Source organism: Dermacentor silvarum, chromosome 4 (assembly GCF_013339745.2).
Source record: "Dermacentor silvarum isolate Dsil-2018 chromosome 4, BIME_Dsil_1.4, whole genome shotgun sequence".
Taxonomy (NCBI): Eukaryota; Metazoa; Arthropoda; class Arachnida; order Ixodida; family Ixodidae; genus Dermacentor; species Dermacentor silvarum.
Window position 1 is genome coordinate 2,642,595 of NC_051157.2, and position 26,731 is coordinate 2,669,325.

The following is a 26,731-nucleotide window of genomic DNA, read 5'->3' on the forward strand; positions in this document are numbered from 1 at the left end:
ACCGGGTGGAAACGGCTTGGTATGAAACGAGCGACTGGGCGTCAAGCGAGAATGTCTCGAGAAGTGGGCGGGCCTCCGGAACCATGCAGTACAGCAGCGAGCGCACCTACATGTCTTCCGACGCTTGTGTTAGTCCTGAAGCTGCTGCATAGTCTTCATAGCGGCTGAGCCATGTCGCCCACGTAGGCGGGTTCGCGAAGTCGAATGGTGCCGATGGCTGGAAGTTGACGCCGTACAGTTCCGGCGGCTCGCAGGTCTCGAGGGACATCTTGGTGCCTTCCTTACGTGGTGAGGGCTAAGGCAGGGGGGCGTTATCCGTTCACTTCTGACGTCGCATGGCTAGTGCCGCGGAAGCACGGGCACGCAGAAACGGACTGACACGTACACACCACTTGCTTAGACAAAAAGGTAACCCTTTCTTTTATTGGGCCCTAACATATATAAGCACACACAAGTTGCAGGGGGCGCCATACTCTGGCGGCAGCCTAGCAAAAGCAGCTGAACTGTGGCAACCTCTACAGTAACTAGCCTGCTTCCACGTGAATCCTCTGGAGCAATAAAACTTGTTGCGCTTGTTATTCTACCGTGTGTTGTCGTGTTTCTGCTTGTCCTGATACCACCGAAGCCCATCCTTACAGGACAAGCAAAAGGGAGTTGGCCGTCAAGCATAAGCCTTGCGCACAAAGGTGGCTTGAGAGAACCCGAGACTACAACTGGCGCCCAATGTGGATTCTCATTTGCAGACGTAATCAAGCAGCTGGCTCCCGCAATACGATGACGAGCTTGCAGTATGAGCTTAGCGATCTCATGGCTTTGGCCAATATTTACAGTCGAGCCAAAGAAAACTCAGGCCTGTGGGGACCCCGCAGGGGCGTCTGCGCAAGCAGGCGTTTGGTGTGTTGCGACACCACGGACCCGAGCACACGAGGGTTGGACCCTACCACGTTTAACCATGCGTGGCTTAGCCGTGTCCGGGGAAAAGGCGATCCTGGGGGTTGAGCCGATGCTGAGTGCTTGGACCTTTATGGCCCCTCGGCAGAGGCAACACACCCCTTTGGCCTCGGCTTCACGTAGACGGCACTCCCGGACTGACCCATCCCGGAGAAATCGGTAGTTGCCTTTTCCTATCCTCCTCTCCAACCTTCGTCTTTCTCTCTTCTTTTAATCTTTCCTGTCTTCTCCTCTCTTCTATATTCCTTCCGATCTTCTTGGCAGCGAGGGTTAACCCTGTGTGAGTAGCCTGTCTAGGTTATTTCATATTCGGTTATAGTGGTGACGTACAGCTGGCGTCTGCAGGGCCTATGTTTACAGGCACTGCAGCGTCCCCTAGTAGGACTCCATGGTGGGTGGCTGGCGTTTCTGCCGAAACATGAATATTTTATGGCTAATTCTTTTCCCACGCTTTCTGATCGCCCCCAAAAGAGGGGGCGCACCGAAGAAGTTTTTAAATTTTTTGGCCGACAAGATGAAAACTTTCCACGCTACCACGTGGTACACAGTGAGAAAACTGAAAAGACCGTGAGAGTGATCTCACCCTTTATCGTTGCAAAGACTCTGACAGAAACTATAGGACCAGGTTACAAGGCGACGAGGATGGCCAGCGGTGACCTCCTCCTTGAACTCCGCGATAAGAAACAGCATGATAAACTACAAAATCTAGTGTCGTTTGGAGACTTTCCTGTGACTGTGACCCCGCACCGCACAATGAACACCACCCGCGGTGTTATTTCTGATGACGACCTGTTGGAGCTCACCGAAGATGAACTTTTGGAAGGATTCAAAGAGCAGAATGTTTTGACTGTAAAACGAATCAAGATGAGGCGCGACGGCAAGGAGCTAAAGACAAAACATATAATCCTTACTTTTGGTTCTAGTGTTCTACCCGAGACCATTGAAGCCGGATACATTAAATTACGTGTCAGGCCATACGTGCCAAACCCTCTTCGATGCTTCAAATGCCAAAGATTCGGCCACAGTTCGCAGAACTGCCGAGGCCGCCAGACTTGTGCGAAATTCAGTGCAACTGAGCATCTCTCTGAATCATGCGAAAACTCTCTCCACTGTGTGAACTGTGATGGGGAGCACGCCGCATACTCGCGGTCGTGCCCATCCTGGAAAAAAGAAAAAGAAATTGTAACAATTAAAGTAAAGGAAAATCTAACGTTCAAGGAGGCACGCAGGCGGGTACCCTACCTGCCAAAGAAAAGCTTTGCCGAAGTGGCGCGTCAGGGGGCAGCGTCGCAACGGCTTCCGGCGGCTGTCCTGCACACACACAGTGAGCCGGCAGTGACGCCATCCGCCCCCCCCCCCCCCGGCGGCTGCAGCTCGCGCTGCTCCGCGAACTCACAAGAAGGGGCCATCGACCTCCGGGCTGGTGGCCTCAAGGGCCTCGTCTCTCGAAACGAGGCCTTCCCGTCAAAACAACCGCTCGCAAGAGCGCGTGTCCAGCGCCTCGCAAGAGGCGATGGACACAACAACCTGCCAGACAGCGCCGCAAGCGCCAAAGGAGCCGCGAGAATCTCGCGATCGCTCCAAAAAAGAAAAAGCCCGCATCACAGGGCCCGACAAGGGCTCTGTAAGTTAAATTAGTCTCTTTTTTAAACACACAGCACAAAAAAACACTTCCAACATGAATACACAAATAATACAATGGAACGTCAGAGGACTCCTACACAACCTCGATGACGTCAAAGAAATCCTACACAGGTTTAATCCTAAGGTGCTGTGTGTTCAAGAGACACACCTTAAACCTACACAATCAAACTTTCTCCGGCAATACGCCATTTTTCGTAAAGACCGCGATGACACAGTTGTGTCTTCCGGTGGTGTGGCTATTGTAGTCGATAGAGGTATTGCCTGCCGGGAATTAAAACTTCGTACGCCCTTAGAGGCAGTTGCTGTCCGAGGGGTGTTGTTTGACAAGCTGATCACTATCAGCTCTATATACATCCCTCCCAATTATCAACTACATAAAACTGAATTTCAAAACTACATAAATGAACTTCCGGAGCCATACATAGTTCTCGGAGATTTCAATGCACATAACACCTTGTGGGGAGACTCGCGTTGTGATGGAAGAGGTCGCCTAATTGAAAACTTCCTTTTTTTCCTCGGGAGCATGTTTACTTAATAAGAAAGAGCCAACGTACTACGGCGTGGCGCATAATTCATACTCCTCCATAGATTTGAGTATCGTGTCGAGTACACTAATTCCGTACCTGCAGTGGTCGGTTCTGAAGAACCCCTTTGGGAGCGACCACTTTCCAATTATACTAAGCTTAACAAAACAAGATGGTTGCTCGCCACATGTTCCCCGATGGAAGGTTAACTCTGCTAACTGGCAACTTTTTAAAGAAATAACATATTTAGGCCAGGATGACATTGCCTCTCTTAACATAGACGATGCTGTGGCGTATATAACAGGTTTTATCACTGACGCTGCAGAAAGGTGCATACAACAAACTAATGGACTAGCTAATAAGCGTCGCCTGCCTTGGTGGAACGAGGAATGCCAAAAAGCAAAACAAAGCCTGGGGATTGTTTCGCAACTCCCCAACAGCCGAAAACTTGATTAATTTTAAACAAGCAAAATCGCAGGGCAGGAGAACGGGCAGACGTGCTAAAAGAGAGAGCTGGGAAAAGTACATCTCCAGCATAAACTCGTATACAGATGAAACGAAAGTCTGGAATAGGGTAAATAAATTAATAGGTCGGGAGTCACATCCCCTACCCTTAGTAAATAGCCAAGGTGATAGCCTGGAAGACCAGGCGGATAGTCTAGGCAAACACTTCGAATATGTATCGAGTGAATCGCACTATACACAATCTTTCCTGAAGTTCAAAGAACGCGAAGAGCGGCAGCCCCTTAATCGCAAAGGTTCATCAAATGAGGCTTACAACCGACCATTCAGCTTAGCCGAACTTAAAGCATCTCTCGCTTGTTGCAACAACTCAGCGCCAGGTGGCGACCGTATCATCTACGAAATGATTAGGTACTTACACCCCGAAACATTGACAACACTCCTCTCTCTCTTTAATGCCATGTGGGCGGCTGGATATATTCCTTCCTTGTGGAAAGAAGCCATAGTCATCCCGATTCTTAAACAAGGCAAGGACCCGTCTTTAGCTAGCAGCTACAGGCCAATAGCGCTAACAAGCTGCCTGTGCAAGTTGTATGAAAAAATGATAAACCGGCGCCTAATCTGTTTCCTAGAAAATGACAAAATACTAGACTCCTTCCAGTGTGGCTTCCGAGAAGGTAGGTCAACAATAGACCACCTTGTTCGCATCGAGGCAAACATCAGAGATGCGTTTATACATAAACAGTTTTTACTTTCGGTCTTTCTAGATCTAGAGAAAGCGTACGACACGACATGGCGCTTCGGGATTCTGCGAGATCTTTCCGCGATGGGGGTCCGTGGAAATATGTTAAACACAGTCGAAAGCTACTTGTCTAACCGGACGTTTCGCGTAAGAGTGGGCAATGCTTTATCTAGAACATTCACCCAGGAGGCTGGCGTGCCACAAGGGGGTGTGCTTAGGTGCACACTCTTTATTGTAAAAATGAACTCCCTGTATACAGTTATTCCACGCAGCATGTTTTATTCTGTGTATGTCGATGATGTACAGATAGGTTTCAAATCATGCAACATTGCTATCTGCGAACGACAGGTACAGCTTGGATTAAACAAACTGTCTAAATGGGCTGATGTAAATGGATTTAAAATAAATGCAAAGAAAAGTACGTGCATACTTTTCTCAAACAAAAGAGGCATGACACCAGTGCCAAATCTCACGATTAATCAAGAGGAACTATCCGTGAGCAGTGAACATAAATTCCTGGGAATAATTCTAGACTCAAAGCTCACCTTTATCCCCCATCTTAAATATTTGAAGGCAAGGTGTCTGAAGACGATGAACCTTTTAAAAATTTTGTCGCGCGCAACATGGGGTAGTGACCGAAAATGCCTACTGAACTTGTACAACAGTCTTGTCCGCTCACGCCTTGATTACGGAGCTATAATTTATAATTCCGCAACGCCAAGTGCATTAAAAATTCTAGACCCCGTTCACCACCTGGGCATCCGCCTCGCGACCGGTGCTTTCCGAACAAGTCCGATCCACAGCCCCTACGTAGAGTCGAATCAGTGGTCACTTCATCTGCAGCGTTCATATAATAGTTTTACATATTTTCTTAGAGTACACGCGAACATTGAACATCCCTCTTATTCAACCATAAACGACATGACCACTGCCACACTCTTCCAAAATCGACCGGCATCGAGAAAACCGTTCTCTTTGCGTGTGCGGAATCTTAGTGAGGAAATGGGTGTTCCGTTGCTTGAACACTGTCTTATGGCTCCAGCGAAACTGTTACCGCCGTGGCAGTGGCAGCTCATAGAGTGTGACACATCGTTCGTGGAGGTCACTAAGCATGCACCAGAGGCACATATCAAAATGCATTTCCTTGAACTCCAGTCCAAGTACACATGCACAGAGTTTTATACAGACGCTTCTAAGTCACGTGACGGGGTGTCGTATGCAGCCGTCGGCCCATCCTTCTCGGAATCCGGTGTACTCCACCCGGAAGCAAGTATCTTTACGGCTGAGGCCTATGCACTATTAATTGTCAGCTGTGAGGCATATAAGGAAATCTAAACTTCAAAAATCAATCATATTTACAGACTCTCTAAGTGTCGTAAACGCTTTAAAGTCACCCTGTAAACAGAAAAATCCTATACTCATTGAGCTCTATTCTGTACTGTGTAGAGCGTATGTATCTAACCAGCATATCATTATATGCTGGGTGCCTGGCCATAGAAGCATTGAGGGTAATGTGCTAGCTGACCGAATGGCTACGTCAATAACATCGCACGCTACTAATCCTACAGCTGCTGTTTCTGCAACAGATTTGAAACATTTCTTCCGTAAGAAATTGCGAAGCCATTGGCAACGTGTGTGGGATGCACAAACAAATAATAAGCTTCACTTGATTAAGCCACAGTTAGGTTTCTGGCCCTCCGCAACGAGAACACGGCGAACTGATGTCCTGTTCTGTCGTCTCAGAATAGGTCATACATTTGGTACCCATAGTTTTTTGTTGATCGGGGATGAACCACCAACCTGTGGTAGATGTGGTGAGAGGCTAACCGTCCTCCACGTTCTCCTGGAGTGTCGGGATGCCGAAGCAGACAGAAAAAAACATTTCCCTTTAGCTTACCGCTATCATGTCCCTCTGCATCCCAGTATGTTTCTTGGTGAGGAACCGCTGTTTAGCACTAAAGCAGTCCTCGCTTTCTTAAATGACGTGGTACTGCATGTTATAAGCCCAATAAATTCATAGCGCATCCTCTCTCCAGAGGATGCCGCTGTGATGGTAGTTTTGTATAAGCACATGCCTCCAGGCCCTTGTGGTTCAAGAGCTCTGTTTAGGCAGTAGTGCTTCTTTCCAACTACTACATCTTAAATATTTTAAATATCGTGTCATTCTTTCTCAGTGCATTCTTCATTTCATAGTACACTTCATTAGTCATTGCCATGATTTTAATGCATGTATATTTTACGCATTTTACAGCGATTATTTTTAGGCCCCTTTACAGCCACACTTCATCTACTTCTCAGAATTCATCGCTCCACTGCACACTCACAAACACTGGCATGGCACTCTTTGGCCATAACTGGCCCTTGCGCCATAAAACACCACACATCATCAGGCCTGTGGGGAGCGCCCACAGCGCACTCCGCGGGAGCTGGGCGGACATCTCGTGCGCGCGTAGCGGGAGCCAGGCAGGCACGGGAGAGATGCACTTTGCCCTCTCCCGGTTCTCGCTCACCTCTCACGACATGCGTGCCCACGCGGGTAGAGGGAAAGTATCCGGCAGGCGAGGAGGACATTCCCCTCGCGAAAAGGTAAAAAGATATAAAAGAGCACGACCGAGAGATCTCCAGGCCTCTGTGACCTCGCTACACCTACCTGCCCATATGGATATACCCACTGACACCCGTGAGTGACCTCGTTTGCGTGACTACCACACGCGACGAGGCAAGCCTATTTTATTATTTATGATACAGAGCGGACTTCCCTCTGCAAGTGTGTTTTATTGCCCATAGCAATAAACGTTGTTGAGTTGACTCGCTTGTTTCCTTATTCCCCCGAACCCTACATAGCTGCAATTATACGCGCTACGGGTTGGGGAAGACCCCCGCATTTGGCGCCCAACGTGGTTCGAATTCGGCAACACGGCAAGTCTTGGCAACACTGAAGTTACAGCAAACAATGGCGACGGGCTTGTCTGACTTTCCAGATTTGTTCATGTTGTCGGATGTTGCGGCAGATAATCAGAGGCCTAGTGCTAACGCGGTGGCAGCTTCCGAACAAACCGGTAGCTTCTATTTTGAGTGTTTCACGCGTAACAGTCAGGATCGCGGAAATGCCGCGTTGGCAGGGTTTAGGCCTGAAAGTAGGCGTAACACGCCAAGCGCCTCGCTGCTTCGTCCCGCGGACACAGAGGCACTTATGCCCCTAAATAGTTCGACGCAAGCTGTGGATGCGTCCGAACCTTCGGGCAGTAGTATTCCTTCGAGCGAAATAATGCTGCAGAATGTGCTGCAAGTCATGCAGAGCTTAGCCAGCGCCCTGCAGAACACAATGCAGGCCCCGCCGCAGAGCGAGCGACCACGAATTAAGGTAGAAAAGCCTACCTATAGTGGGTACCACGATCGCACTAGTGCAAACGAGTACCTCGATCGTCTGCAGCATCGATCAGCAAGCAACAGGGCTTTCAGACGCCGAACTTCTCGCGCGCGTGGTCCCTGCTTTACTGACTGAGCAGGTGGCTCGTTGGTTCCGACTGGCCGGACACAGAGCCCGCACGGTAGAAGAGTTCCGCGCGAACTTCCACGAGGAATTTTTCCGGCCAACTACGAGTGTCGTTTGAGGAGAGAGTTGGAGTTGCGTACCCAGCATCCGGACGAGTCCCTGCTGGAGTATGTTCGAGCGATGGACGAACTTTATCGTCTTGCGAGCCCTCTCGCCACCGACGCCGAGAAAGTCGAGCGCGTCACACGGCAAGCGCACCCGACTTTTGTGGCCTACTTGTGGGTTCTTGGTGTCTCACAGGAGACCAACCACCGCGGGTTCGAGCTTAGCGAGCCACCGGGCCGCGTCAGCCGTCGCCTCCAGCACCGCTCGCGCGCGAGCTCAGAGGCCGCAAGGGGCTACCGAGTGACGCATGCAAAAACACAGTAAAGTCCTGAGTTGACGGAAACAATTTACTGAAACCGTCGGCACCAGCACTGCCCAAACGCCCACACCGAGGGGAGCCAAAGGGGTCCCGCACCAGGGAGAAAATACAATAACAGGCGCCTATAGCACGTCGTGGCGAGAGCACAGGCTCAAGCTGGGACACGCCGCTAGGAAATGTCCCGGCGGCTATGCTACTTGCTCTGGCGATAACCAATGGGTCAACTCGCGAGAGCACGGGCAATATCCTTCGGCTTTGGCTTTCGGCAAGTGCGGCTCGGCGGGGTACAACCTCGCGCGAGCACTAATGGCACCGCTCGTCGGCTTAGCGTCTGGAAAAGAATCAGCACAAATTACGCGTTCCCCGCACGGGCAAAGGCACCGTGCCCAAGCTCAAGTCCTAGTCACAAAGGTGTCGGCAGACGTGAGGAAAGCATGTTCGTACCTCGCGCCGGTCCCGGAGATAAAAGAGCCACGCTCAGTAACTAGCAGCCGACGCGGCCTCGTAGTGACATCAGCGCCCCGCCCTCACCGCAAACCACCACGTGTGGAGTGCCACCGCTGGAACCGGTTGGGAGCGGGCGGCTATGGTGAGGGACGGCAGAACAGGTGAAGCCTGCGCAATGGCGCCAGTGCCAATCCCCACAAGCTTCGCCATTGAGAGCCAGAATGGCAGCAGCACCACTTCGAATTTGAAAAACTGCATGAGGCAACGATGAATGATGACATCTGAAGGCAAAAACAGCACCGGTGAAAGAGACGATATAGGTGATCAAGGGCTGTGGCAGATCACTACCAGCCGAAGTTTGGGAATTTTGTTTGGCAATTATCATTTACCGCATACCCTTGATATAAAGCTGGTATTATTTTCAGGCGATGCTTAATTGACAAGTTGTCTGAGCATGCTGACAATGCAAAAAACAAAATTGTAGGATTGCTAGCAATACATTGCATAGGAATACAGTGGAATCTTGGTGATAAAGTTAGGCTTGATATAAATTTCAGGATAATACAAATTTTTCAGAGGTCCTGTCCCAAGTTCATTAGCTTAGAACATACAAAATTTTCTTTCTTCTGAACCATTTTTAATGTCGCAGCAGATGACATAGACAACTGAAGCGGCGAGGAGGCCCCTACTGGCTTTAAACTGGCTTGGTAAAGCATGAGGTGCCGGCGTGCCACTAGCACAAGGCACTGGCTGTTGTCAGGCAAGCAGTGGTCTACACCTGGTGGTGCAGAAGTTAACCAGACAAATACAGAGCTAGTATTGCTGTAACCAAATGTAAAACATTTTAAACATTTAAAAAGACGTGTTCACGATTCTGCTCTTGCTGAAAGCTTGCACCATCAGCAAAGTAGAATACACTTGATTACTGCTGTATTAGCTCTATGTTTTGTGTGGTTGAACTCTGTGCCACCAGATGGCTGCACTGTGCAGGCCATTCACGTTTGCGCCTCCGCTCATCCGGTAGAATGCCCAGTCTGTTTGTGCTTGCATTTACCCAAATACCTGACATGCTAAAATTTCCTATTATGGTAGTAATCCTCCGACGTGAAGTGATGGCCGCAAGCACGTAGATCCTGGCATTGATTGGATACCCACAGTCCGATGCGCTGCAACCACTCCTCTCGTCTGCTACCTTGCTGAGGGTCACGACGTCGTAGCTTGACATACCGCCGATCGTGACGTTTGCAGCCCACAGCGCAATAAGGACAAACCGGGGTGTCCGCGAAAAGAAAGCTCGAGACCAACACTGACCATGCAGCTCACGTCAACACGGAGCACGTTGTAACACAAGCTGTAACAGTTGCTGTGTGAAAATGCTTTAGTGTAGTGATAAATTGTCGTTGTGTATTCTCTTTCTGTAACTTTCCTTTATAGGAACAAATTAACCAACATTCCAACTATTACAAACAACATTCGTTCACCGTAAAGTTGGAAAAGTTATCCATGACACGCCATGGCTAGTCAGTCGGATAACTCGCCCTACTTACGTCAGATGGACAACACGTGTCAATGGGGGTGGGGTGGCTAAAAACTCAGGGGAGCGGCGCTACTGCGATCGGTAGCTATGTCCATTTTTAGAACCTTATAATAAATTACACGCTTTACGCAGAGCGCTTATATGTGTCACTTAATGATCAGAAGGACCTACCTGAATGACTCAGTACGTTTGTACAACATCGTCATAATCGTTTCAGGGTCCCTTTAATGTGACTGACCGGCTTTATGCAAGTGGTGACCTTTCTCAAAAGCAGGTACACGAAAATGTGTTTTCCACATCAGGTTTTTGAAACCGCAGTGCATTATCACTGGCAGCGCCATGTGCGCATTCTGCATCTCTGGCCCGTCATCTGCATCGCATGCCACGGCTCTTACTGCTGCCATTGGAACTCTAGGCCACCTGGTGCCTATGGCACACCTACGCAGCAGTATGAATACGCAGGATGTCATGCTTCAAACCACAGTGCTATTTTGTGAACCATAAACTTGCGAGGACGCTGTTTATTTAACACTTTCAATGCGTTATTTGCCAAGTTGTGGTGTATCTTGTGCAGAGAAACGGCCCATCTACTTCGGTGGCCAGAGCTATGCACACTATGTGCTGTCACAACCTCTGGATCGACGGCTCTCCTTCTCAGTGATGCTGCGCACCCTGCAACCCAGTGGAACCCTGCTGCACACCTCTGGGCCACGGGACTACGCCATTCTCGAGGCAGGTGCCATCTCCTGACAACACTTGATTTGTGCGACAGTAGTCCTGCCAAAGTGTAATCAAGAATTGTGCCTGGTCAAAACATGCCTGGTCATCTTATTTACTGTCATAGTTGTTCCTTTGATGAGTCATTCCACGCCAAATCATCTCCCAGACTCATCTCCAGTTTCTTTCTAAAAATCTTTTTCCCACTGTTCATCCTCGTAAATTACTTTTGGACAAACTTTTTTTTCCTTGTCTCTGTAGTTTTAGCATCACTGTGGTGACCTAAAACCTTTCGCAGAGAAAAATTTTCGAAAACGTAGTCTCTTGTGGAACACTTTCAAAATCTTCTAGTTGTGAAAAAAGACATTACACTTTCATATTCAAGCTCTCTAGGGGCTAAAAATTATATTCTGTGGTGTTACTTGCCAAAATCAAAATATGATTATGAGGCACGTCGTAGTAGGAGACTCCGCGTTAATTTTGACCACCTGGCGTTCTTTAACGTGCATCCAATGCAGGGTACACGGGCTATCTTATATTTCACCCCCATCGAAATGCTGTCGCCTCTGCTGAGATTTGATTCGTAGCTTAGCAGCGCAACGCCAAAGCCTAGGGGCTGCTAGCTTGTCTTCATTGATTTATTCATAGCGTCCCATAGTTACACTGGGGCTACGAGAGACACCAGGTTTCCTGATTAATTTTGACCAGCTGGGGTCCTTTAACGTACACATAAATATAAGTACCTGAGCGTTTTTACGTTTTGTCTCCATTGAAATGCGGCTAAGAATTGAACCTGCGACCTTGCGTTCAGCAGCAGAGCGCCATATAGCCACTGCACGAACACAGCAAGTAGCTTGTTTTACAGAGTGCCGGTGATGATACACTGCACTGAATCTGATAAAAGTGTACAGGCTTTGAAAAGCTAATTACAGTATAGACCACTTATAACGTAACCGCTTATAGTGCAGGACCGGATATAGTGCGGTCTTTTCAGACTCCCGTTAATTTTTCCATAGCACTCCATGTATACACGTATCGCTTATAGTGCAGTTGCGGGAAACGAAATACTCGGTACAATGGGGCTGCCTGGGAGTACGGAAGTCAGCGGAGACGGTGAACGCTTCCCTCAAACGGGCGCCCCAAGGAGTGCTCGAGGAAGAAAGAGAGACGAAGTGGAGGAGAAGGGCACGTGGTGCAAACGAACAGCCAGTGAGGCTGAAACCAGAATCTTGAGTGCGAGTTGTGAAATATCACGGCGCGCATAGCGAGCGAGCGCCACGAAACTGCCAACACTCGCTTCATGATAATGGCAGTAAACGAAACTTCAGGGAGCGGGCGGCGCCGACACGTCACGGCGAAGGGCGCATGCGGAGACTGTGGAATCTGAGGGAGGAGGGCGGCAGGGAAGCGGATTTCGCCTCGGCAACTCCACCGCTTTGGTGGCTCCCCTCGCCCTCCCTTGTAGCTCCCTCACTTTCGACTGTCACCGTGCACGCCCGCCGCCGTGCACGCGCCGCCGCTCCAGCTGGCCCGGCGCCAGCTCCCTGAAGTTTCGTTTTCTGCTGTTATCGGGAAGCGGGCGTTTGCCGGCGTGGGGCAGTTTCGTTGGCCGGCCTGCAACAGCGCCGCTGCTTCCCTCTGCGCCATAGCCGCAGCATGCAAGGAAGCATAAAGGAGAAAGAAGGGTACACTGCCATTTTCTACACGTGGCTACGGTAGCGTGGCTGAGACGTCGGCACGTACACGCATGTTCCAGCGCAACGCAGAAGCGGCGACCTTGCCATTTGAGAGAGGGTGAAATTTCTGCCGCTTTTTTTTTTTTTTTTTTTTTTCGCGCATGACATTGAGGGTTCTCTCCTAAGCTTGTACTCTATGGCGGTGCCGGAGCAATGCCGGTCGGAGGCACCGCCGCGTGATTTGGTTCGAATTAACAAGATTCGACTGTAAATTGAATGCAAACGTTCTAGCCGCATTCCTCGACTGTCGCATATGCGTGGTGGCTCGGTGCACATGTTTTGCCTTGAAAATTGTTGCTTTGGTTATAGTGCGGATATTCGCAACTCCGGGTGACTTACGTTATAAGCGGTCTACACTGTACTACATTTTTGGCTAGGACGTTAAGTGTGTCAAATATAAGTGTGTCAAGAAAGTATTGAACTTGTTGGACAAATAGATTTAAAGCAGTATGTTATGAAGGACGACGCAGATGTCGAAAAGCCGTTTAATCCAACTGACGGCAGTACAACACATGACACAACACAACTTGGTCGCCGTGCTTTTAAAAGGAACAGCGTTAACAAAGGATGCGCGTGCATAGTCTGCGCACTGAACGCAAAAGGGACAGATAAGCAGCACAGGCACGTTTCATGTGATTACAACACTCCCCCCCCCCCCCCCCCCCCAAACAAAATCACAGTCGGTCGTGCATCAGTCGATCAGGTGGACGCGTCACCCGAGTGCTGCATCTAAGTACAGAAGGGGCTTGCGGCTGCTGCGGTGACGACACTGCTGGTTGCAATGGGCAATTTTCTCTTCCCAGAATATCACTGGCATGCAGAAATGAATTGCATCATCACAATCTTCCAAACGCTCCTCGTGCTTCAAAGAAGAATGTTTGTTTGTCCACGTACACCAAGTATGTGACAGCAGATTTCACACTCACAAACGTGGCGGCTGGCCGCCACTTCACAAGTTCCCCATGAACAGTGCACACTAGTACACGATCGCCAACAGAAAATGCTCTAGGTTTACCCCTACGCTCATTTGCGCTGCGCACTTCCCCCTCGGACTTGGCCATTATCGTAGCTTCCATGTTTGGTTTAAGCAGAGACAACCTTGTGCGTAACTTTCTCTTCAAAAACAATTCTTCTGGTGTTCTACCAGTGAACGTATGCGGCGCAGTTCTGTACGCAAAAAGAAAGTTATCAACTCTGTGTTGCAAGCACCTGGCACTTTTGTTCCGTTCATCCTCCAACAGCTGTTTCAGCAATGACTGTTTAACAGTCTGCACTGCACGTTCCGCTGCGCCGTTAGATAGGGGATGATACGGCGGATTTAATTTATGCTTGACGCCATTTGCATGCAAGAAATTAGCGAACTCTTTTGCTCAAAATTGTGGCCCATTGTCAGTAACTATCTCCAGAGGCAGACCATAGCTTGCAAATAACGACCTTACTGTTTCAACAGTCCTTTGCGCCGTAGTAGAAGTCATTATTTTCACATCTACCCACTTGGAGTGGGAATCAACTGCTACCAGGAATATTTTGTCTTCGTTTTCTGCAAAGTCGAGATGCACTCGCTCCCAGCTGTTCGTACACCACCTCCACGGAGTCAGTGGCACTGGCTCTCTACTGGTCTCGCACTCTGACAGATGTGACGTTGCTTTACTGTTTGTTCGAGGCAGGTATCGATCCCGGGCCACCAAACCATTGATCTTGCCAGGGCCTTCATTTTACTGATGCCGATGTGCTGTTCATGCAAAAGTGGCATCACTTCCTCCTGAAGAGTGTGGGGTATAACCACTCGGTTCTGCCAAATTAAGCATGCATCGTCCACAGAAAGCTCAAACCGTCTTACAAAGAATGGTTGATACTGCTCATCCACAGACCGCGGCCAACCATGCCAAGTCATTTCATAGACAGCCCTCAAGACAGCGTCTTTAGACGTTTCACGTGCGATGTTCTTTGCCGTTAAAGGCAATTCTCTGACGGGGGAAAAGTAAAAAATTTCATCTGCATCGTCAGCGGTTTCAGACAATGGTAGGCGCGACAAGCCGTCAGTGTTGCTAATCTTTGTCCCCGATCTGTGCACAGTGTGGAAGTGGTAGTTCGACAGAAAAATGACCCAGCGGTGAACTCGCGCAGCTGCCACAGCACTGCAGTGATGCCTTCCTTCAAATATTATCGTGAGGGGTTGGTGATCAGTGATAATACTGAAGCTGCGGCCGTAAAGATACTTGTGGAATTTCTTAATGCCAAAAATGATGGCGAGTGCTTCTTTCTCAATGTGTGCATAGTTTCTTTCCGCTTGTGTCATTGATCTGGAAGTGAAGGCAACTGGACGCTCAACACCATTCACTATGTGCGATAACACCGCACCCAGCCCGTAAGCAGAAGCATCACATGTGAGCTGGATTTCTTTTTTCACGTCATACAGCTCTAATACAGTTTCTTGACTTAGCAATTGCTTACACTGCGTGAAGCACTCATCATACTGACATGACCATTCCCATATGCTTCCCTTGCGTAGAAGCTGGTGAAGCGGTTCTAGTTGCCCGGCCAAATTGGGCAAAAATTTTGCATAGAAATTTACTAGGCCCAAAAATGCCCGCAGCTGGCTCACATTACTGGGTTTTGGTGCTTCGAGGATTGCTTTCACTTTGTCCGCTGTGGGATGGAGACCGTGTTGGTCTATCTTGTGCCCCAAGTATTGTACTCTTTCTTGAAAGAAAACGCATTTCGCCGTATTTACTCGGATTTCATGCTTACTTAGTGCCTTTAACACTTGCTCCGTTCGGCTGTAGCACTCAGCAAGGTTTTTGCCAGCAATCAGCACGTCGTCCAAGTAACAGGCGGCGCCCGGTATGCCTTGTAAAACCTAGTCCATCACTGCCTGAAACATGGCTGGTGCACTCGCAACGCCGTACGGCAATCACCGCTACCTAAAGAGGCCCATGTGCGTGTTAACCATTAGAAGTTCTTCGGCATGTTCATCCAACTCCAACTGTAAGTAGGCTTTAGTCAAGTCTAAAACAAAAAATGTCCTCTGGAAGTGGCAAGGGATAGTGATCCACCTCGATGGATTGGTTCACCGTGACTCTGTAGTCACCACATATTCTTATTTCTTGTCATTTTTCTCGTATAGTTTTTTTCAGGTACCTTGCTTGTTGGGGTAAGCTCGTAGCTAGATGATCGTTGCCTTGTCGGTTGCTGCTTGTGGGGCTTAACCGGGGGCCCTTGCCAGTGCACGTCCGCATTGCTGGCACCAGCGTTGTCGACGAGCATGTCCTGGGTATCCTTCTGTGCAGCTTCCATGGCGGTGGATACCTTGCAGAACCGGTCCCATGTGACCTCGTCGTTAGGCAACGAGAGAAGACGGCATCGGATGGTGTCGCTCCGTAATCCAGCAATTAGGCGGTCCCATAGAGCTTCTTGTAGGAAAGTTCCAAAAGAGCAGGTCGCGGCGAGCCTCTTCAATTCCACGAGAAACTGTGCGATAGTTTCACTTGACTCCTGGTTCCGTCGGTAGAGGTGGTATCGCTCGGTGACCACAGACCGCTTTGGAGCATAGTGCTGCTGCAACACTATCGTGGCATCTTCGTACTTAACCTCGGTAGGCGTTTTCGGTAGCATTAAGCTACGCAGTGTCACAAAGGCCTTCTCTCCTAGGACGGTCAAGAAGACTTCAAGCTTCTTCCCGGCGTCTATTTCGTTTGCTTTGGCAAACAGCTCGAACCTTTCTAGGTAGACGTCGATGTTGCCTGTGTCCAGGCAGAATTCCAGCAGCTTTCCTAAGGTGGTGGCCATAGCTTCTGTGCCGCCTTATCCCATCCTCGTCGCCAATGTTATGAAGGACGACGCAGATGTCAAAAAGCCGTTTAATTCAAATGACGGCAGTACAACACATGACACAACACAGCTTGGTCGCCGTGCTTTTAAAGGGAACAGCACTAACAAAGGATGCGCGTGCATAGTCTGCGCACTGAACGGAAAAGGGACAGATAAGCAGCACAGGCACGTTTCATGCGATTACAACACAGTAGAGGTTCTAGCACCAAAAATGTGCAAAAGGACTCGTGAGTAATGGTCAACAGCCAAATGTTCCCTCTAAACCTGGTAGTCTCATTAAAATTTCAAAAATGATTTAAGTTCACTATACTAGTGCATCATCGCCAAGCAACCCGTAATACAAGTTAGTGGCTGCTTGTGAGTTTGAATATGCAAGCATGATCTTTTTTCTTGCAACAAAGAGGTTATGGAAGTACTCCACAAGACACTATTCTTTCTCTACAACTGTCACCACCACGGTAATGAAACTGCAGTTAGAGACAGAAAAAATCACAAGTAGTTTACAAAGGATTGTGATTTTTAGAGTGCAATGTCTGGTAAAATTGGTGTAGTATGTGCGATGACCAAATACACTGTGCTTTAATGTAACAACTGCTGAAAACATAACAAATGAGGCTGATTTTGAATGTACAGGTATCAGGAGGATATGTGCAGTACCGCTTTGACTGTGGCAGTGGTGAGGGCCTGGTGCGTGTGGCTGGCCGCCGTGTCGATGATGGCGTCTGGCACACATTGCGCCTTGAGCGTCGTGGAGGCAGTGCACAGCTTGTTGTTGACATGCGCTACGAGGCCTCGGGTGCCGCTCCAGGGCCCCACGATGTGCTGAACCTCGAGGGCCGTGAGCTGCACCTGGGCGGGGCACCCGCTGTTGCAGGCCTTGTTGGCTGCCTGGATGATGCACAGGTTGGTGGCCAGCCACTTCCTCTGCATCTGCGACCTGCTGGCCACGCACAGCTGCGTCGGCTGGCCAATGTCCAGTTCTCCTGCCACCTTGTGGATGCCTGTGGCAGCCAGCCGTGCCTCAATGGGGCAACCTGCCGACCTCTGCTCACCACTGGCTACACCTGCACCTGTCCCACCCACTTTCAGGTTGGCTGTGGCGCTTAATTCACTCCCGTCTGTCACATGAGCCTATCATTATTTTCATACTGGACACTTTAACATTGGGTGATGCTTAGGTGGATCTGACCTTGCCAGTGGGAAAGCCATGTGGCTACAAGGGTATTTGTGTGTTAACTATTTCTAGACAAGTGAATTGAGTGCAACACGAGGAGAAAAGGGTAGCTAACACGAGGCAAGAACTAAAAAGCAGCAAAGTACAGGGCAGTGAGATAAAAGGCTGACAACTGAGGGTTCTTATAAAAACAACCGCATTGTTGTGTGACCTCACTACTTGGGTAGATTCCACAGCGTTGCCTGCAAAGTGTGAAATAGAGCATAGTAGGCAGCATTGGTAGAGTGTAGGCATGACCTCAAGATTTGGCCGTATGTCATGCTTCCAGATACAGCCAACAGCTCTTCGGGAGTTTTGAACTGCTGCATTGGATAAGTTACAAGAAGTGTTATGAGCCACCAGATTTCAGTGCAAAGTGTATTGTATCCGCCGTCGTGCCTTGGCCCGACTCAGATTTATTAGTCCGTGATGACCATATATACAGGTGCATGCATCAGCGGACATGATAAGGCGCGTGCCTAGTGCCATCTAGGTTATATAAACACAGCTGCTGAATACCACATTTTCCCCCCCTCAAAAGAGTTACTTAACAAATTAACAACTGGAAATACTATAAGCACTCAATATTTTTGATAGTCTTTAAACCACGTTGGTGATATTCTTTGCCTTGTCAAACGCATCAGTTCCGGAATGTCCCCTTCATCTGGTGTCCGCACAGATGGCTGTTGAGGTGGATTATGGTTTTCCTGCTGTGGCTCGCAAAACAGTGTTACGTTTTCCTGCTGTGGCTCGCCAAACGGTGTTACTGCTTCAGGTGAACAGCCTTCTGCAACTGTAGGTGGTGTGGCTGGTCGAGGACAGGGTACCAGCCGATCCCGATTCCAAGTTCGCTCATCCTTCAGCTTGTAGGTGTCTTGGCCACATTGGTCAACAATGGTGAATGGGCTTGAGTAGCTCAAAGCACCATTACGCACATGACCTGGCAACCTGACTCGAACCGATTGACCCGTTGTTAACAGAGAATGCTTCGCAGCTCGTCGACGGTCAGTGTAGGACTTACTTGCTTGTTGCTTTTGCGCTACACTGCTGTAGACGGCTTTCAACGCTGCGTGCGGGTCTTAAATAAACTGTTCAACTGGCCCTCCTACAAGATCAAGTTTCGTTCTTGGGTGACGGCTGTGAAGAAGGACGGAAGGCTTCACTCCTGTGGTGGCACGCGGCGGGAAACGGTAGACTCCGAGGTAGGGGGGGGTCGGTAATAGCTTCCTTCAAAGGCTGATGTTCTCGTGTGCAGACTTGAACATACTCTTTGAGTACCCGATTAAACCTTTCTATTTGACCGTTGGCTTGGGGATGGTAGACTGCCGAATACACATGGGCGATGCTGCGTTCCTTAAGAAAACTGTCAAACTCACAGGCTGTAAATTGAGGACCGTGGTCAACAATCTCGTCAGGATATCCTTCCCTGCTGAAGATGCTTCGAAGAAAGGGGATGACTGTTGCGGTAGTCACTTTCGCCAAGAAACAAACCTCTGGCCATTTGCTGAAATAATCTATGGCCGTTATGGCAAAACGGCAATCTGCAGGCACATTGGAAAAAGGGCCCACGATATCAATTCCTAGCTTCTGCCATGGTGCCGTTGGGAATGCAACTGGCTGGCAGAGGTGGTGTCACCGGTATTGCAGGCTTGTCAACTGATTGGCATACCCCACAAGATGCAATAAATTGTTCTACCTGCTTGCACATAGCAGGCCACCAGTATTGTTCACGTAGTCGCTGCTTTCTCCTTGTTATCCCCGGATGGGACTCGTGGGCTGCGTCAAGGAGCCGTGCTACGAGGGACGAAGGTACGACGAATTTGTCTCCACGAAGCAGGAGGTCTCTCAAACGACTGAGAGCTCAGCCCGCACCCGATAGAACGGAACTGCCTCTGGAGGCAACATCTTCACTGTAGGCCATCCCGACGTTGCCCACTTTATGACCTGTTGAAGCAGAGGGTCCTGCATTATTTAAACAACAAACTCCGCATGAGTAACACAAATTGAGACAACACAAACGCTCTCCTCTCTCTCTTCCTCGTCCACATGACCGGGGAGGGGCATTCTTGAAAGAGCATCAGCAACAGTATTCCTGTCACCCTTCTGAAATTCAACAGTAAAGTTGTATGCCAGCAGCCTGGCGTGCCACCTTGCAATCCTAAACGGACGTCGACCTACTCCTTTTGTACTCGGGAGTGTGACCAGAGCCTGGAGGTCGATTCGCAATGTGAATGGGCGACCCCAAAGGGTATACTCTTCGATGTTCGCATGCCCACAAGCAAGCAAGGGCCTTCAGTTCCCCAACGGAGTATTTCTGTTCCTGTGGGGCAAGTCTGCGAGAAGCAAAAATTTGCCTCGTATCTGCGTGCTTCGCTGCAAATGTCGTCGAAAGACGATAGTCTTCTGCCGGCCGTACTACATGAGTGCTGGTCTGATCCGCGGCCACCCGTGATGCTGTTCTCGTACCATTTCCGTCCTGGCATGAAGGTTTGTTTGAACAGATTTCATTTTACCGCATTATTTCATCAAGCGGACATTTATGTTTTGCCCTGCCTCAGACAGAGCTTCCTTTATGTTGAATCGGCCGCATCTGGCTGGCATTGATAAAATTGAGGAGGCGCTGCGTGAGACATGGACGCCATCTGGCAATACATCGGGAAACATGAGCTTGTGCAGAGGGTTTCCTTCCTCCATGGCAGAGGGCGCTCGTCGGCGTGCAGTCGGGGAACGTCGTTCGGCGGCGCGCATAGCATGGCATTTTCAGCGCAGCTTAAGAAACTAGGGTCGTTAGAGTTACATATCTATGTATTTTCTATTAAAGGAACACACCTCCTAATACTTACCTAGTGATGTTGCGCCTCAGATATGCGTAATATTTACTTTGTGATTGATAACGTTCACAAGTATGAACAGCCGTACCAGTTTAAGTAGTGTGGGCGGTAAGCAAGTGGTCCAACTTTGGCCGGGTGGCTGAATCGGGTGACAGACAGACAGACAGACAGACAGACAGACCAAATTTTCAGCGTTTAAGTTCCCCAAGAAAGACTATCGTCTTTAAAAGCAATCGTGACAAGCTCATCATTTCTTGTCCGCTACAACACCGCTCCTAAACCAATGGACGAGGCATCTGTAGTGACAGTAATGTCACCCGTAGGATAAAATAGTACATAAACATCTTGTGGCCAAGGAACATTTCAGCTGCTCGAAACAAACTTGTCTCGCATCATTCCAAGTGAATGGGGTATTCTTACGTAGCAACTCGCGAAGAGGCTCGACAAGCACTGCATAATCAGGCACAAACTTGCCGTAATAGCCCACCATGCCCAAGAATGAGCGCAAAGTGCCAATATCTGTTGTTGCTGGCGCAGCGTCGATGGAGTCGATGTTGCTTTGTAAAGGGTGTATCCCCCGTGATTGATACTGTGACCAAGGAAGTCTATTTCTTGTACATTGACACGTATACATGTTTATCTTTCACCGGTGGCTGCTTTCCACCGGCTAACAAATGTTAAACGTTATCGCTCGGCGCAGGACGCGCCTGTATCGGAAGTTTCTAGAACTTTATCGATGCTTCTTTCCATTGCCTGTTTTCATCGACGCTTATGTTATCTGATTGTATGACCGACACGAATTGTCTAGAACTTTCTGGAAGACACGCGGGCATCAGGCATTAATCTAGATTCTTCGATGACTCAGGTATAAAAGCCGACGCGTTTCGCCGCTGATCAGATTTCGACGATCGCCGACTGTGTTCGCCGCTATTATTGTGCTTCGAGTGTAGCTTGCTTTTGTGGGCACAGGTTCGCCCAATAAAGAATCAGTTTCATCATACCCAGTTTTGCGACTGTTTTCTTAAGCGTCACTACTACGTGACGCATTGAAAGTGCATTTGTCATTCAGCTTCAATCCAGACTTTGCAATCAAGTGCAAGACTTGTTTCGCATTCTGAAGTGTTCCTCAGGTGTGATTCCATACACAATGACATCATCAATGTAGCACAAAGTGTTTTTGCAGTTCTGCAAAATAGTGACCATCATTTTCTGAAAGGCAGATGGTGCCGGTGCAAGGCCAAAGCAGATGCGTTTGAATCTGTATAACCCACTATCGTTGATGAAAGTAGTCAATTCTTTGCTTTCAGGACTCAGCAGAACTTGGTGGTAAGCGGCTGCTAAATCAATCTTGGTAAAATACCTTGCACCGGGAAGTTTGTGAAATAGTTCTTCCATGTGCGGCAGCGGAAATTTGTCAACAACAATCGCTTTGTTCGGTTCGCGCGGATCATCACAAATTCTTATCTTGCCATTTTTCTTTGCAACTACTGCAATTGGCGGTACCCATTCAGACGCATCAACCTTTTCTATGACATCATCATGCTCAAGGTGCTGCAGCTCTTCACGTACCGGATCTCGCACCAAAAATGGTATGCGCCGTAACTTAGCAGCGACAGGCGTGGTTCCTTCTCTTATCTTGACCTTATGAACAAAATTTTTTGGCAGACCTAACTTCCCATCAAACAAGTGCGAGAACTGACAAAACAGTTCCTGATCAAGGCCTTGTGACGTTTGCTTAATGTGGGTGCATTGCAATGACATACCGTTGATATGCAGCCACAGTGCTTCGATGGCGTCGATGCCAAGGATGTCAGTGTTCATGATGTAGAAAAGTATCTCGACGTGTCCACCCTGGAAGACGACTGGCGTTATCAAACACCCCTCTGTGCTGATTCTGCGCCTAGAAAAATTGTAAAGTGACGCTGATGTCGGTTGCATGGAAAGGCCTTTCAAACTTGAATACTGACGGTGGACAGAATCGAGACAGCAGAGCCCGTATTTACAAGGAAACGTATGGATACATCTTGCACGAGGACTTGGATGTGTATTCCTGCTTTGCTCGGCCGCGCGAGAAGCAAGACGTTGAGGTCACCGGATGTACTGCAGGTATCGACTTCTCGGACCGCGAGGGCCCGCTCGTCTGGAATGCCGCTCTTACAGACACGCTGAAAATGTCCTCGTTTGCCTCATTTGCTGCATATTTTATTCTTCGCCTTGCAATTCTTGTAATTTGCAAGATGCTGCAAAGACCCGCAACGAAAACAAGACTTGTGCTGCTGCGGTAGCGGTAATTTGGTTTCTGTACAGCATGGAATCTGATGTTTTTCCACCTTTGGAATGCTCGCAGCCGTTGACTGCAGATCAAGCAAGTATTTCGTAGCTTCTTCAATATTGTTCGCAATAGCCAGCGCACGTTCAAGAGTAAGCGAAGTGCCTTCTAGAAGTAGGTGTTCCCGAAGAACATGGTTTCTCGTTTTCGCTAGAAGTTGGTCACGAATGAAATCATCAACTTGCTCACCGAAGTCGCAACTTGCACAACACCGTGATGCCAGCTTGCACAACGCCGTGATGAACGCTGCTGCGGTCTCCCCAGCCAGTTGGACACGCTGTCCGAATCTATGCTGCTCCACGACGACGTTCGTCTTAGAAGTGAAGTAAGCATCCAACGTAGCCACTGCTGCATCGTACTCGTCGCTCGTGCTGCCTTTGTCCTTTTCCTCTGCATGCGGCGTCGACGGTTTCTTTTCCGGCAATACGTAGTACAAGCGTTGGCCTTCAGTACCCAAACAGTGCAGTAGCAAAGCTTTACGACGCGCAGGTGGGTGAGCGTCGCTCTCAGACGCCACGAGATAATTCTTGAACAGGCGGTGGCACTGCGTCCAAGGAATGGCGGGCGTCCCGAGCATCGGCAGGAACTTGGGCAGTTGATGTAAGCTCATTGCTTCCGCTTTCGGTCTCTTCACCCCTCGTCAACGGAACGCGCTGCACAGCCGGACGTGGCACAGGCGCAACGCTAGTTGCGTCCGGGCAGGATCCGTCGTCCTCGGCTGCACAACGGCTCATTGGCAAAGCTTAAAAGCATTCTTGTAGCTCCCTACCATGCGTAGCAGGTCCAGGACGGTTCATTCTCGTCGCCAACTGTTGTATCCACCGTCGTGCCCTACCCGACTACGCCGCAGGCGTCGGAGAAACGCGAAGTGAACCACACCAGCCCGTACCTCGAACAACACTCAGATTTATTAGTCTGTGATGACCATATATACATTCGCATGCTTCAGCTGATGGGATAAGGCGCGTGCCTAGCACCATCTAGGTCATATAAACACAACTGCTGAATACTACAAGGTGATGTCTTTGTTATGAGCTCAAAAAAAGGTTTATTGTATCCATTTATAGGACATTTTGCTTTGTTAAAACCATTTTAAATGCATGGTTGTCTGTGGGAATTACAAGGGAAAATAAAATTGCTTTATTATATTCATTAGTTCATTAAAATGAAGTTAGACCTTACTACCTCATGCAGGGCCCGCAGTGCAAGGATCCAGTAGCTGAGGGCCAGTGCACTGATGGAGCTTGTGAGCCGGGAAATTGCCAACCCAACCAATGTCTTCATGGAGGCCTGTGCCAACCGGATGGTCACTGCCACTGCTTGACCCCCTACCAGGTGCTATGGGCTGAGAGTCTTGCTCAACAATTGCTTTACCAGCAGGGCAGGGCTTCATGCTGTTGTGCGCATCCTTGTGTTCTTTCTGCCCAGACCCATTCTGCCCAGTTTAAAAGCAGTTTTAGAGAGCATGTCGAAGCAAGATTTGCATTCTCTCAGTTTTTCTTTTTTTTTCTTTTTTTTTTTATGGAGTACTTTGGTTTTGCTCCCCTATGCGACAACCCTTGAAGGACAATGACCTACATGTAACTCATGCAGAGTTGCTTCACGTAGTTGATTTTACTTTGGCATGCACTTTTTGTACTCAGTTTAGTCAGTGGGCCTCTTCAATTATACAGTCCCAGATTGTCTGCTAACCATCCACGGCTTTCAGTCTGACCAGTTTTGACAAAAGGGCACGTCACAGTCACTTTATACGCGAGGATTGTCCGAGGCAGTTTGAGGTGTCACCTGCAAGCACCGTGACCAGAAGTCACTCTCTTGGCTGCCGTCGTCTGCTCACACATTCGTAGCTACCCCACCACTACTGGTCAGCAAATTCACTGGTGTGGCCTCCAAGATGGTACAATCTCAAAGGCCACGTCGCCGACTCAACCACAAAGCTTCCATGATTTGGGGCGCGATCTTGTACGCGTTTTAAAATGGAACGGAGGCGTTCCGTTCCATCGAGCCGCACACGATTGGCCAATTTCAACCGCGACGTTCAAATTGACCAATCGTGTGCGGCTCGATGGAACGGAACGCCTCCGTTCCATTTTGGAACGCGTACAAGATCGCGCCCTTGATCACAGCCTGACCTCATAGTACATGTTCACAAAGTGCAGCTTATGTGCGCTCTCCCTCTTTGTGCCACTTAAGAGGAAGCTCTAGCTCGGGCCCAGCTTTGATGCTGCCTATTCAAATACAGTATTTTCCAGTGTATAAGTCACATTTTTTTTCTTAATTTTTTTGTCGAGGCTTCTTATAGAACGTTTCATTTAAAATTTTTTTTTTCTCGGAAGAACTGCCGTGAAAATCGGATTGGATGTGATGGCTACGCGAAGCGTGCTTTGTTGATTTCCTCTGGTAGTTGCTACGGGTTGTGTGCCCGCTACGGAAGTACCGAGTTCTTCTCGTGATCGAGTTGTCGAGTGCCGCGCAAGAAGGACAGAGCAGCAACGCAAGCAGCGGCAGGCGAACTGCGAGTCGACCAAACCCAAAGTCATCACGTCTGCAGATCGCTTTCAGAATACCGCGCGCGCCACTGTGCAAACTACGCAGTTTCTACAAGAGTACAAGCCACCCTGCCTCCCTTCCGCGCTGCCTTCCTGCCCTCGTGTGCGATTCAGCTCATCGTCGCGCACTTTCACTCGCACATACAGTATATGGGGCGCTGGGATGATGTTATCACCCTTGGAGTTTATACGGAACATCGCGGCAATTACGGAGGCAGAAATATGCCTGGAATGTCCAATCATTGCTATCGCAATTATATAGGAATGGCCCTCATACGCTTGTGCGTGACCCGGGTTCACGAAGTGAAACGTCACTGTAATTTTTTTTAAATCACTTATTGAATCAACAGGTGCGTCTTATACACCGGTGCGACATATATACATTTTTCTTTTTTTGGAAAAACTATCGTTTTGAGACGGGTGCGGCTTGTACAAAGGTGCGATTTATGGACGGAAAAATATGTACGTATAAAACGCAGAAATGCTTTTCTGAGATAACCACTGGGCGATTTTAATGAAATTTGTTGCATTTGAGAGAGAAACTTAAATTCTATGGACTTTTAGAAGAGGACTTCCGATTTGGGACCTAAATTTTTTTAATTCAATTTTCAGAAATCGGTAAGTTTTAGGGGGATTGAGGGAGGCGCCGGTCGCCATTGCGCGGGCTTCACCTGTTCTGCCGTCTCGCCAACCCTGCCCGCTCCCAACCGGTTCCAGCGGCGGCACTCCACACGCGGTGGTTTGCGGTGAGGGCGGGGCGCTGACGTCACTACGCGGCCGACAAGCGGTGCCTAGCGCTCGTGCGAGGTCGTACCACACCGAGCCACACTTGCGGAAAGTCGAAGGAGATTGCCCGAGGTCTCGCGAGTTGACCCATTGGTTATTGCCAAAGCGAGTAGCATAGCCACTGGGACTTTTCCTAGCAGCATGTCCCAGCTTGAGCCTGTGCTCTCGTCGCAATGTGCTATAGGCTCCCGTTTCTGTATTTTTTCCCTGGGGTACACTTCCCCGCTGCATGGGCAATTGTGCAGTGCTGGTGCCGATGGTTTAAATAAATGGTTTTCATTATCTCAGGGCATTACAATGTTTTTGCATGCGTCGCTCGGTAGCCCCTTCCTGCCTGAGCTCGCGCGTAGCTTGCTGGAGGCGACGGCTGACGCGGCCCTATGGCTCGCTAAGCTCAAACCCTCGGTGTTTGGTCTCCTGTGAGACACACAGACACCAAGAACCCCCAACCTTAAATCACTGCACATACTCTGGTGAAACATGTCACAAGGTCTATCAGCGCATGCGTCGCG

The 26,731-nt window shown here is 49.1% G+C and overlaps 1 protein-coding gene across 6 annotated transcripts in view; it reads left to right on the forward strand.

Annotated features, from left to right (window-relative positions):
- LOC119448018 (fat-like cadherin-related tumor suppressor homolog) overlaps nucleotides 1–26,731 on the forward strand; it is a 653,800-nt gene that overhangs the window by 493,227 nt on the left and 133,842 nt on the right. For all 6 annotated transcript variants that reach the window (XM_049666727.1, XM_049666730.1, XM_049666726.1 and 3 more), the window contains 3 exons: nucleotides 10,802–10,959; nucleotides 17,145–17,600; nucleotides 24,079–24,219. In XM_049666727.1, the coding sequence (XP_049522684.1) occupies nucleotides 10,802–10,959; nucleotides 17,145–17,600; nucleotides 24,079–24,219 (755 nt within the window). The remainder of the gene's footprint in view (nucleotides 1–10,801; nucleotides 10,960–17,144; nucleotides 17,601–24,078; nucleotides 24,220–26,731) is intronic.